Source organism: Anolis carolinensis, chromosome 1 (assembly GCF_035594765.1).
Source record: "Anolis carolinensis isolate JA03-04 chromosome 1, rAnoCar3.1.pri, whole genome shotgun sequence".
Classification (NCBI taxonomy): domain Eukaryota; kingdom Metazoa; phylum Chordata; class Lepidosauria; order Squamata; family Dactyloidae; genus Anolis; species Anolis carolinensis.
This window is the reverse complement of record NC_085841.1, coordinates 106,988,079-107,001,343: the sequence shown is the minus strand read 5'-3', so window position 1 is coordinate 107,001,343 and position 13,265 is coordinate 106,988,079. Positions and strand designations below refer to the sequence as shown.

The 13,265-nt window shown below is 41.9% G+C and overlaps 1 protein-coding gene across 2 annotated transcripts in view; it reads right to left on the bottom strand.

Annotated features, from left to right (window-relative positions):
• Window positions 1–13,265, bottom strand: part of sim1 (SIM bHLH transcription factor 1) — a 95,700-nt gene that overhangs the window by 58,523 nt on the left and 23,912 nt on the right. The window contains exons 1-2 of one of the 2 annotated variants that reach the window (XM_062980395.1): window positions 3,169–3,364; window positions 2,146–2,228 (exon numbers count right to left, since the gene is read on the bottom strand). Coding sequence is in view for 1 of the 2 variants with exons in the window: in XM_003215510.4 (XP_003215558.2) it covers window positions 2,146–2,228 (83 nt within the window). In the remaining variant the exon portion in view is untranslated. Of the gene's footprint in view, window positions 1–2,145; window positions 2,229–3,168; window positions 3,365–13,265 lie in introns of those variants that run through there. The other variant, XM_003215510.4, reaches the window with a different exon arrangement.

The window sequence follows — 13,265 nt, the reverse complement described above, 5'->3', positions numbered from 1 at the left end:
TAAAGGATTTATCCAAGGTGCTGAACACTATTGTACAATTGAGCCAGAAGCATGAATTAATCTCTTCTAGGGTTGTTGTATGTTTTCCAGGCTGTATGGCCATGTTCCAGAAGTATTCTCTTCTGACATTTCACCCACATCTATGGCAGGCATCCTCAGAAGTTGTGAGGTATACCTGCCATAGATGTGGGCGAAACATCAGGAGAGAATACTTCTGGAACATGGCCATACAACCCAGAAAACATACAACAACCCTGTGATTCTGGTCGACAACACATTAATCTCTTCTAGTTCAGACTAAGAACTGAAGTGGATTCAGGCCAACAATTAATAGAAAAAGAGTGGAAAAGAAAACAAAAAAGGGGTGAAACAATCTTGTAGCACCTTGAGCTAAAATAAATAAGTTCACTTTTTTACATACATTTTGTTGTTAACATTTCCCACCAAATTTACTTCCTATGGAAACCCTATGAATGGGAAAACTCCATGACACCCACTTGTCAATTGCCCTGCTCAGCTCTTTAGAGCTCAGCCATGACTCCTTTGGTGGAATCAATCTGTAATTTAGTTTCCATCTTTTCCTACTGCCTCCCACTTTACTAAGCATTCATGTCTTCCTAATGAGTCTTTGTGTCTTATGATATGTTGGATCTGTTAACTATAGTTCTGGTGATTATAGAGGTATTTAAGCAAAATCCCCTGGTTGTGGGAGTGGGACAGAATATGACCATAAATTTTCCAAGATTGAAATAATAGCCATTTAATCAAAGGCCTCCTGCTTTCTCCAGCAACCCTAACACTTTTTTAAAAGGATTGGGGATAATTGTCCATCTTTGACAGGACTGTGAATGCTGACTAGAAATGTTATTTGGGATCTCAGAGAAAAATCTATGAACTTAAGGTTCTTTGCTAAACAGTTTCTGGCCTCTATTGCAAAACCTTTCACAAAATGTAAAGGGAAATAGCCTGAACTATAATTCCCATAACTGATGGAAGAGTTCTGGAAATTGTAGATCAAACATAGTATATTTTTAAGCTCTGCCCTAAAGCTCCACTAAAGGCAATGTTTTCAGTTGTTCTGGAAACCTAGAAGCGGAAGAAAAGGCCAACCATATAGGATCCTCTGGCCTTACAAATCATTTGTGTGGGTGGACACTGCACAGCCCTCTAGATGTTGCTACTGGATTGCAGCGCTATTAGGAATATATTCATAACCTGTTAGGATTATGATACCAATATGGTTAGATATTGGTGCAGAATAGCAAAAACGCAGAAGACTAGAGGTTTATGTGAGCAGAGGTGAGAAACAGCAAAATAGCCAGCCTCCCTTTCCCTTTAAAGAGTCATGCGCATAAAATAAGCATCAGAGGCATCAAAAGTAAAATAGTAAAAATATGTTTACTCACAATCTTGTATGATGATGGTTATCTCAGGTAAAAACATCTTAGTTCCAAAAGAATATAGTTCAGGATACTACATATCTCTTAACAAAGAAGTAACATCAGCCTGGCATGGCTGGAAGAGCAAGAAGAGCCAAAGAGAGAACAAAAGAAAGTCTCTCCTTTTATGCCCCAAATTCTAAAGGCATATGTCACTTCCTGTAAGTCTCCAGGAAGTATACTCTCATTTCCCACATTTCCCATTTCCCTAAAATGGTGACATCAACTTTGGAATGCAGCTTTGGCTTCAGGTTAACTAAGCAACAAACAAAACTAACTACATAAACCACCCCCATTGAAAATGCATGCATGATTGCTAGATAACCCAACAAGCTCCCATAATTCCTTGGCAGTGCTGACTCAGGTTAAATGGGAACTTCAGTCCAACAACTTCTGAAGAACCACTTATTTCTCTGCCTCTGATTATCATTTAGCCATGTAGTGGCTTACCTTTGGGATGGCTTTAAACAAAGGTTGGATGAGTATCCATCAGGAATGTTATACTTGTTTATTCCTGCATGGCACAGAATCAGACTAGACAGCTCTTGTGGTCTCTTCCAGCTCTAAGAATGTATGACTTTAAGAGCTCAGATGGAGAGTTCATCCCACAAGAGGAGAGACAGTTTTCAAGGATCTGGGTGTGTCTTCTTGGGTGCATGCATTAAAATCTGCAAATAGAAAGCAACATTTTTTCTGAATGTAGTACCTGAAGCAGATGGGATCCCAGCTCTCGCCCAACATTGTCCAAAGGGCTGGTTCGACTTGGGTGGCCCCAGGCTTCTCCCAGTCCTGTGAAGACATAGACACTCAGTGAAAAAAAACATCCAGGTTGTGCAGTTTCCCAGGCTGCTTATTTGCAATTTGTTGTTGTGTGCTTTGAAGCCATTTCCAGCTTATGGTAACCTGTTGTTTTCTGGTGCTATTTGTTCAGAATGGTTTGAACTTTGCCTTCCTCTGAGGCTCAGAGAGAGAGCAACTTGCTCCAGGTCACTCAGTGGATTTCTATGGCTGAGTGAGAATTCAAACCCTGGTTTCCAGGACCATAATCTTTGCTCAAACCACCACACAACAAATAATTCTGGCATGACAAGGAAAACAGTAGGAGCAGACAAAGACTACCATGACTTGTGTCTCTTCCATTGATTGCCCCATCAATGGCTTCCATGTCAATTCCATGACTCTGTTCCAACTCTTCAGCCAAACTTTAAAGTGGTGGTTCTCAACCTTCCTAATGCCCCAACTACTTAATACAGTTCCTCATGTTGTGGTGACTCCCCAACCATAAAATTATTTTCATTGCTACTTCATAACTGTAATTTTGCTACTGTTATGAATTTCAATGTAAATATCTGATATGCAAGATGTATTTTCATCCACTGGACCAAATTTGGCACAAATGCCCCATATGGCCAAACTTGAATACTGGTGGGGTTGGGTAGGGGAAATGATTTTGTCATTTGGTATTTGTTGTTGCTGGGATTTATAGTTCACCTATAATCAAAGAGCATTCTGAACTCCACCAACGATGGAACTGAACCAAACTTGGCACACAGAACTCCCATGACCAACAGAAAATACTGGAAGGGTTTGTTAGGCAATGGCATTGACCTTGATTTTTGGAGGAACGTTCATGTCTTTTTCAGATTTTGCATCCAATGAACTGAGTTCGGATGACAGGATGTTGGAAGGGCGGGGTTTTTATTCTCTCCCATTGGAGCGGGAGCATTACCTTGCTTGGGATGCAGTCCCGTGGTTCAGGAAGCTTTCTTTAGGCAGCGTCAACGTCTTAGGGTCGAGTTATGAATCCTAATTCAAGCTGCGTGACTGGTGTCTGAGGAAAGGCGCAGAGGGGACTGTGTTGGGCGTCCTTGCTGCAAAGAAGTGTCCTTCTACCATTGACTTGTGTGTGTGCCTTCAAGTCTCCTGTCCACCTATGGTGACCACCAGGGCTGTAGCCAAGGGGGGGGGGGTAGGGGTTCAAACCCCCCCCCCGAAATTTTTCAGATTTTTTTTTTAAAAAACTGGTTTACTCATGAATTTTAACTGATTAACCAAATCCCCATGAGTAGCCACTGAAGCTGATCTGTCTTGAGTGTCCACTGAAGTTTATCGATAGAGCCTGATTTCTAAATTATTTTGCGCCCCCGAATTTTGGTCCTGGGTGACCCTATGAATTTCTGGGGGGTTTCTTTGCAAAGGGATACTCAGAGATGATTTTGCCAGCGTCTCCTTTTGAAATACAACCCACATCACTTGGTATTTATTAGACGTCTCTCATCCAAGTACCAACTAAGACAGACCCTACTTAACTTCCAAAATCTGCACCATTCATTTCCACCATTTCTTCTGTGCATATGCTTCCAAGTCGCCCCTCGACTTATGGAGATCCCATTCATTTCATAGCGTTTTCTTGGGCTAACGACTCCTCAGAGCCCGAATAGGAGCTCTCTTCAAATCCAAGAGAAACTTCTTTCCCTTTCCTCCACAACCTGAGATGCCCTGTGAGATGAAGACTCTGGAAATCCCCACCGAAGAATTCTCCTTCCCTTGGTTCCATCAGCCCCCGAGGGCCCTTTTGCAGCACACAACTATAGCACTACGAATCCATTTCAACTTCTACAGCTCCATGTTACAAACTCCTAGATTTTGCACTTGAAGAAAGAGCATTGAGAATGTTCAGCTAAGGTTTCATTTTGCTGTTTCAAAAAACAAAGCACGCACCATTAAGACCAGTCGGAGGCACTGTGAAAATAGGGAAGCGGAGATAGTTCAGCTCGAGTAGAAAGGAGGTTGGGCCTTTTTGTGAATCGCCTTGGGTCTCACATACAACTTTCTCCCCTGCCCTGGCGGGGTTCAATCCGTCTCTTTAACGTCTGACTTCCCAAACACCTCTTTCCAAGGGGAGGAAGTCACGTCGATGCTCCTGTAAGCAGCTTTACACGAGACAAGGGGAGGAGCCGGGAGACCTAAATCCAGCTAACGATTTCTCTGGCACAAACATCAGACCTTTTTTCAAGCCCTCTTCCTAGGCTGTTTCCTTCTTCCATCCTCCTCCATCGAGTTCGGCTTTTCCTGAGCCTCACTCACTTTCAGGCTCCGTCCACACAGCTGAACAAAATCCCATATTAGCTGCTTTGAACTGAAATATGTGGCAGTGTGGACTCAGATAACCCAGTTCAAAGCAGATATTATGGGATGTTCTGCCTTGGGTTGTGTGGCTGTGTGGAAGGGCCTTCAGCAAGCCCGGGGAAACAGCCACTCAGCGAGAGAGCTGACTCAGTGACTTCACGAGTGAGGGAGGCAAAAAGGTGCAAGGGTGTCTTTGGTCAAAAAGGTTCGGATTTTATATGTTGTATACATATACACACAGGACCCTTGGAAACAGCCCTATAACCCAGAATATCAAGGCAGAAAATCCCACAATATCTGCTTTGAACTGGGTGATCTGAGTCCACACTGCCATATATCCCAGTTCAAAGCAGATAACGTGGGATTTTATTCAGCTGTGTGGAAGGGACCACAGTCACTGAAAACTTTCTTTTTCCATCCTTCCTTCCTTCCTTTCTTTCTTTCACCAAATTACTAGCACTTATTATTATTAACTATGGTCACTAGGTCATACAAATAGAATACAAAGACATAGCTGTATCCATCTGGAATATCAGTTTTCAAAGATGCTACATATTCAAAGATGCTACAGGATACCTTTACATAAGTAATATCATTATGATTATTTATACCTAGCTTCCCCTAACCCGCCCCCCTTTCACACACGCAAACCAGGACTTTATAGTTAAAACCTTTCAAAAAAGGTTTTAACTATAGTTTTAACTATTAAATTATTCAATTATTATTGTGTGCCTTCAAGTACTTTCTGAGTCACGGCAATCCTATTAGTGAGTTTTCTTGGCAAGATATGTCAAGAATTTTGGGAGCTGGAGACCAAGTTTGGAAATTATTGATTAGGGGTGCATCCTCCTCATAGGCGATCAGTCCTGCTGATTATGATTGTTGGGTTTCATCTCTGAACTACACAAGTCTCTTATGTCATCAGGCTTCCAGTCCTCAATGAGTAGCTAGGCTAGAGATAGGGCTAAGATGAGGGTTTCCTTTCCCCACATTTCTATGCATGTTTTCCCAAAAAGGGAAAAGGGTCTTTCCTCCTCCTCCTGCTAGCCACTGTCTCCTTCTTCCCTGTGATGATGTAGTGAGCGAACTTATTTTATTGTCCTGGGCTGGCTATGCGGCCATTCACCATTTTTCAGTCTTCTTCTTTTATTTCTACCTATGAGGATGTACCTTTTGCCTCTCTCTAGGCAAAATGTAGCTGCATGGAATTTTTACCCTTTTACCGCTTTAGAAGATGAAATTTAGTAAGCTGTGTTTGACTCCAATACCTTTTCTATCAAGAATGTATTTCTTTTTACTTCCATAAATATGTTTGAATGTCTGACTCTGCAATCCTAAACCATCCTGAGGAATAGAATATCCTAGATCACCTCACCTAAGTTTCTGCTGGTTATGAAGTTTACTTCGGATACTCTGCTATGTTTAGGGCGGAAACACCCCGAGGGTTGTTTTGAGCCTAACAGCTTAGATTCCCCAACACCAAGGATGGAGCCATAAGTGACTGTGGAGACCTATTCTGGATCTGCGTGAGGACATAGCTCTTCAGATGGAAAGCGGTCCTGACAAGGGTTTGCTTGACAAGCCTTCCTTTCACCCTCAACGAAGGAAAAAATAGCAAAGCCAGAGGACCAGATGGGATCCCTGCTGGGTGCAGCTATATTGTAGAATTAGTGCAATTTAACACCACTTTAACTGTCATGGCTCAATGATGCGGGTTTTCGGTAGAGAAGGTTAACACTTTACAAAACGACAACTTACGTGATTCCATAGCATTGAGCCATTGCAATTAAAGTAATGTCAGTCTACATGAATTCTATGGTACAGATGCTCCCCAGAACTCTAGAGACCAGGGTGCAAATTCCAACTTGGCCATGGAAATGTACTGTTGAGCAGGTAACATATGTACTTATGAGCAGGTAACATTCTCTCAACCACAGGAATGTTGGAAATAGCAACCTTCTTCAAGCCTCCAATAGTTATTTGTTTGTATATAATTCAGATTTCTTACTGTATTGTATATGTGTGTATTGGTATGCAGTTTTCCTTAACTCGTTGTTGTAGGAGGGGCTGCAGACCATGTGATCAGATCTGGGACTATTCAGTTCAGATTCCATTTTTGATCTCAGACACCAGTGGACTTTCAGACTAGACAGAGACTCTATTGGACTCTCAGAACAGAGAGACGCTTTAGACCAGGGGTCCCCAAACTTTTAAAGCAGAGGGCCGGTCCACAATCCTTCAGACTGTTGAGGGGCCGAATTATCATTTGAAAAAAAAAAATACGAACAAATTCCTATGCACACTGCATATGTCTTATTTGTAGTGCAATACAACAATAACAATTAAAGAACAATACAATATTTAAAAATGAAAACAATTTTAACCAATATAAACCTATCAGGATTACAATGGAAAGTGTGGGCCTGCTACTGGCCAATGAGATAGTCAAGTTAATTACCGTATTTCCCCGAAAATAAGACAGTGTCTTATATTATTTTTTACTCCCAAAGATGCGCTAGGTCTTATTTTCAGGGGATGTCTTATTTTTCCATGAAGAATTCATATTCATTGTTGAACAAAAAAATGAACATTTATTCTATACTATACAGTAGTTGTCATCACAAACCAACATAACTAAACCAGACAAACTGTGACTCTTGTCAAGAATTTCTTGTTACTACTATTATTTCCATATACAACTGGTATGTAAGCCGCCCTGAGTCCTCCTTGGGAGATGGAAGCGGGGTATAAAAATAAAATAATAATAATAATAATAATGTACATTTACCAATCCTGCATGCTATGGTGTTTTGTTTGGCGGGCGCTGGGCATGCTTCCAAACAAAAACTTTGCTAGGTCTTACTTTCGGGGGAGGCCTTATATTTAGCAATTCAGCAAAACTTCTACTAGGTCTTATTTTTTGGGGATGTCTTATTTTCAGGGAAACAGGGTATGATTGTTATTGTTGTGTGCCTTAAAGTCATTTCAGACTTTGGGCAAGCCTAAGTCTAAAATTATTTATTTATTTACTACCTTTATTTACTACATTTATATCCCATTCTTCTCACCCCAAAGGGGACTCAGAGCAGCTGTATGTACATACAATATATTATATTATTAACATAGCACAATATTAGCATTATATATTACTAGATTGAACTATACCACTATACTATAATATATGTAATATATAACATATAATTAATATTATTATATGGTATTATTATTAGTATTATATTGTATAACATTATAATATTTTTATCAATATTATATGTATATACAATATATTATATTATTAAAACTGATATAAAAATATTACATTATAAAACTGTGGGCAGGGGCCAGGTAAATGACCTTGGAGGGCCGCATCCGGCCCCCGGGCCTTAGTTTGGGGACCCCTGCTTTAGACTATGGACTGTTAAAATTATAAGAAAAATGCTCTGTGTTGTCTGCACAGAGAAACTACTTCAAATCCTATCTGTAACTGGACTGATATGCAATGTACCTGTATGCTGAATACATGAAGTTTGTGAGTAAAGCGACTGTTACTTTTAAAGAAGACTACTTGTTTTTGGTCTCTTGAGAGCATGATTTAAACCAAATATGTTTTAAGGGAGAGTAGATGTTTTGGGGCAACTGAAAACAATACTTCTGAAATTTTGCTCTCTCTATTTCTCTCTCTCTCTCTCAAACAGATAACTAGTAATATCAGTTTAACAGCTGAGAAACCTAATTGCCTTGACTAGTGGATATTTACCACTAAGGAAAAGGTTGGCTAAAGCCAGTTTTTAACTCTTCTCAGGGAAATTCCTGATTTTCCCCAAATGTTGGTTAATGCCATTTTCCAAAAAGCTATGGAGATTTCCATTTCCCAAAAGGTGATGATTTCTAACAAGGGCATGCCTTTCCAAAGATCACAATTCTCCAAAAAGGGAGGCATGGGGAAATCCACTCTGAACAAATCTTGCCATGAAAACCCTATGATGACCTCAGGGAAACGACTTGAAGGCACACGGCAACAACAACAAAGGAGAGAAAGCGTTTGAAGGTTTCACCAGAAAAGCGAGAAAAGCTTTAGAAGGTAGGCATCTATCAGGCTCCTTAAAGCTGGGCAACCACAGGAAGCCAAAGAGAAAGAAAGAAAAAAGATCTAGGCATCTGTGTTTGTTATTTCTGTGATTGGTTCTCGAAGCCCTCCCTGCTATGGCGCCCTATCTTTGCCAATCTAAGGGCTCCCATTCCAACTGTGTGTGTGTTTGCCAGTTGTTAATTAATCTAAATGTGAATGTGGGAGCGAGGAGGGATGCCTCCACTTCTTCAACCGCTAGAAGACGGGAAGCAGACCCCGCTCCTGCGGTTTAATGAACAACCAGTGGCTGCGTTATAGCCTAACCTGCCGAGAGAAATTAACTCTCTCGTTCAGCCAAAGAAGGGAGGGGGAGGCCTTGGGGATGCCGGGGATGCCAGTCCTTTCAACGCACTGAATGCCTCTCACTTAAGAAGTATATTCATCCACCATTGCAACTTACATATGATGTTGTCGTTGCATGTCTTCAAGTCTTTTCCAAGCTTTGGGGACCCTATCATGGGGTTTCCTTGGCAAGATTTGTTCAGGGTGGGGAAGGTGGAGATGGAGTAATTGGACTGGGTAATTGATGGTTGTTTTGGAGAGGGGAAGAAGGACCTCTAGCTTTCTAGCCTTCTCACTGAAGTCAATGGGACTTCAGAGTAAACGCGTAAGCCAGAAGCCACTTGGGCGTTTAGGTGGCGGAGTTGTGCTTTGATAAGGTCTTCTTTAGCCTTCTCTGCCAAAGAGTACAGTGCATCGCCAAACTACAAACTACAAAGATAGTAGTTAAAGTGGAGTCCATTTGCATTCATTCTACCGTGCAGATACATCCTTCCTTAAAGGAAAAAGAGCTGCTATTTCTTCTCCCTTCTCTGCTTCTATGAAACCTTATGTGTTCATGGGTTACTGTGAGTTTCCCAGGTTGTATGGCCATATTCCAGAAGCAGTTTCTCCTGACGCTTTGGCCACATCTATGGCAGGCATCCTCAGAGGATGTGAGGTCTGTTGGAAACTAGGCAAGTGGGGTTTATATATCCGTGGAATAATGTCCACGGTGGGAGAAAGAACTCTTGTCTGCCTGAGATAGGTGTAAATGTTGCAATTGGCCACCTTGATTAGCATTGAGTAGCCTTGCAGCTTCAAATGATTGCTGTTTCCTGCCTGGGGGAATCCTTTGTTCGGAGGTGTTAACTGGCTGTTGAATTTCAACAGAAAGAAAGAAAATGAAGACAATCTGGCCACCAGTATTTTAAAAACTCTAGAATCAGGACAGTAAATAAAGAACAACACTCTGAAAACAAGGGAATTCCAGACAAGAAACAATCAGAGCCAGTTAACACCTCCCAACAAAAGATTCCCCCAGACAGGAAGCAGACAGACTTTGAAGCTGCTAGGTTATTCAATGCTATTCAAGCTGGCCAATTACAACATTCACACCTGCCTCAAACAGACAAGAGTTCTTTCTCCCACCCTGAACATTCCGCAGATATATAAACCCCACCTGACTAGTTTCCAACATCTCACAACCTCTGAGGATGCCTGCCATAGATGTGGACAAAACCTCAGGAGAGAATGCTTCTGGAAAACTCACAGCAATACAGTGAATCCGGCTATAAAAGCCTTATGTTGTATGTTAGTACGCTGATTCACTATCTGGGATCGTCTTGATTCGAGTTGTTCCTATTTACATCCTGTTTACAACCACCTTCATTGAAAAAGAAATCCATCTGAAGTCATTGAAAAGTACAAGCAGGAAATCTTTAAAAGGCTCGCATCTTCAGATGTGTGGTTTCTTTACTCTTGATCTTTCTTTTGAACGTTCACTTTAACCACAGCTGAGAGGCAAGTGGTTTCTTCTCTCTCTCTTTCTCTTTGCACTTGACCTACCGCAGCCCATTTTTGTTGTCTCTGACAAATCCTCTAATTGCCTTTATTTTATTTGAAGCTAGGATCTCATTTTTGTTTTGTTTTGTTTTGGGGAATTGAAGAAGCTCGGAGTTTTCAAGAAGGCTCTCGTGATATGGCAGAAAAGAAAAGAAGAGGGAAAAACCTGAATAAAAGAAGAGGAGAGTCGAACAACGTTTGGGGTCTGAAGGGGGGATTTTCCTGGCTGAAGTGGTCGAAGACAAGAAACCTGTGGAGGGAGGAAGAGAGAGGGAGGGAGGGAGGGAGGGAGGGAGAGAACACCCCAAATGTATTTTGGAAGGCTTCCAAGCCACGCTACATTAACCTGCCAAGATCAAAAATAAATGTCCTTTCCGCGCTTGGCTTCTTCCTCTCCTCTCCGAGCCTGGTTTATCACATTTACATTTCTTCAAAGTGTTGTGAAGGGAAGTGTGTCGCTCTGGGGGATGGGAGGGGCTCATGTTTGGCTCAAGAGGGCTTCTTGCTCCTTTCTCTCCCGCGGCCCTTTAAGAACTCCCCTCCCGAAGAGAAATCCCCTCCACTCCGGATTACCCCCGTCCCCTGCCTTTGGAGGCTGTGCCTGGAAAACGCGAAGGCGATTTGCAAAACAAGAAACCTATTAGTAAGCAAATGAGGCGGCGGAGCTGCCACTCCAGTTGCCCAAATCCCAGTGGCCCACTTGTCAAGGGAGAGAGGCCTTTCCCCAGCACCGCCACCAGCCTGGCGAGCCTTGGGGCGATCTGGCAGCTGTTGCTCCCTCCCGGAGTTTATCTAGGCAGCCTTTGGCCCCGTCTGTACTGACCATTCAATGCAGTTCAAAGCTAGCTTCACATTGCGGCAAGCAGGAAACAAACTCCCAGGAAAGGATCGGGAAAGGACACTAGAAAGGTACACCCATGGACCTCCTCTTCCTCCTCCTCATAAGAATCTCTTTCTGATCTTTCAGCGCCGTTCTGGGTCCGGCCCAGATTTGTTCAGCGACCCCATGCCCTTTGGCTTAAGGGAGCCACATCTTTTGGAACAATGCTATTCTGATCAACCAGATCTGGGCATTGGTGAATTGCGTTGATAGAAGCCCTGCCAATCCCGTTGTCTTTCATGATCCAAGAAGGCTATGGATTATTGGAAATCCCATAACCGATTGGAAATAATTGCACCCAGTCTCTGGGAACATACCCTTTGGAAATAAATGGCAATCATAACCTTATTGAAAAGGAAAAATGATATATCCTTTTAGAAAATGTGAATCTCCACGAATATGTGGAGACCACCTTTTGTAAGCCATTAGTCAAGAAAAGCATGACCTTGTTATGCATGAACAAGTGATATTCAGAAGCATTCATGTAATGGCACACATATAACTCAGCTGTTAAACTGAAGAACCATGTCTTTGAACTGCCAAGAACAAAGGCCTGCAACTACAAAAATATATTTGGTTAGCAGAGGATGGTTGTTTCTTTGAAGTTGAAGTTGCAGTTGCAGTTCTAATTGCTCCCTTGAAACCTCTTAGTTTAAAATATGCACTCAGAAATTTCAAAAAAACAAAGTCTACTTTAAAAAAATAACATATCTTGTTTACTCCCAAATATCTTGTATTAATTAACCATACAGGCACATTTCTTATTGAAGTTCAGTTATAGATAGGATGTAATTCTCTCTGTGTTGAGTACACAGGGTATCATTCTTAATCAATAGTCCATAGTCTTTAGGTATGGTTGTACTCAGTAAAGTCCATAAGTTACTCTTGTCTATTGAAGTTCCAAACAGCAACATGCATCCGCCTCCACTGAGGTGTAATGCAGATATATCCTCTTCCAATGAGGTATATAGCAGACTGACTATAATATGGACTCCTGAGTCTTAACATGCTCAGTACATGTCTATAACCCCTCCCAGGTATGGCAACATACACACTGAATACAGATTAGCAAATATATACATTAACACATGAACAGTGAAAGGCTTGGGAGGTTGCTATTTCCAACATGGATGCATCTGCACTGTAGAATAAATGCAGTTTGACACCACTTGAGCTGCCATGTGGATACTGGGAGTTGTCCTTTGGTGGTTTGGTGAGGCCCCCGAACTCTTTGGCAGAGATGGTTCGAGACCTTGTGAAACTACAACTCTTATGATTCCACAGCATTGAGCCTTGGCAGTCAAAGAAGTCTGGAAATGCATTGTTTCTGAAGCGTAAACGCACCCTATGTGGACTACAAACTGGCAATGTTTCGAAGTCCATAGTTTGACCCTCCTTAGCAGAACTCCTATTACAACATTCTCCAGCCACGAAGGAAGGAAGGAATACAGAACTGGCTCCAAGGTCCTAACTCCATCCGAAAATTGCTCCTGCTCTAATGCGGGCGACGTGCATTTCATTCCAACGCCTTTCTTACATCAGACACACACGGAGTCTTGACACGCTTGGTTTTATCACTAAAATCACTAAAATCCCCGTCAGGCGAGAAATGCTGTGACAGGGCTACTCATAACATTAGTTTCAGTAAAGGAAACTCTTCAAAACAAGGAAACCATGTCCTCTTTCTTAGGTTTGTGGCTGCACATGGAACATGAGGGGGAAACATTCCGATTTTGGAACAACTATATACCGGATTTCTCACTTTTCACGGCAGGAGGTGCAACTTGTTGGGGAATCCGAGTTGTTAAGCTCAAAATAACCCTCAGTTGGGGTGATTCCATCATAAATATAGCAAAGTAACAGA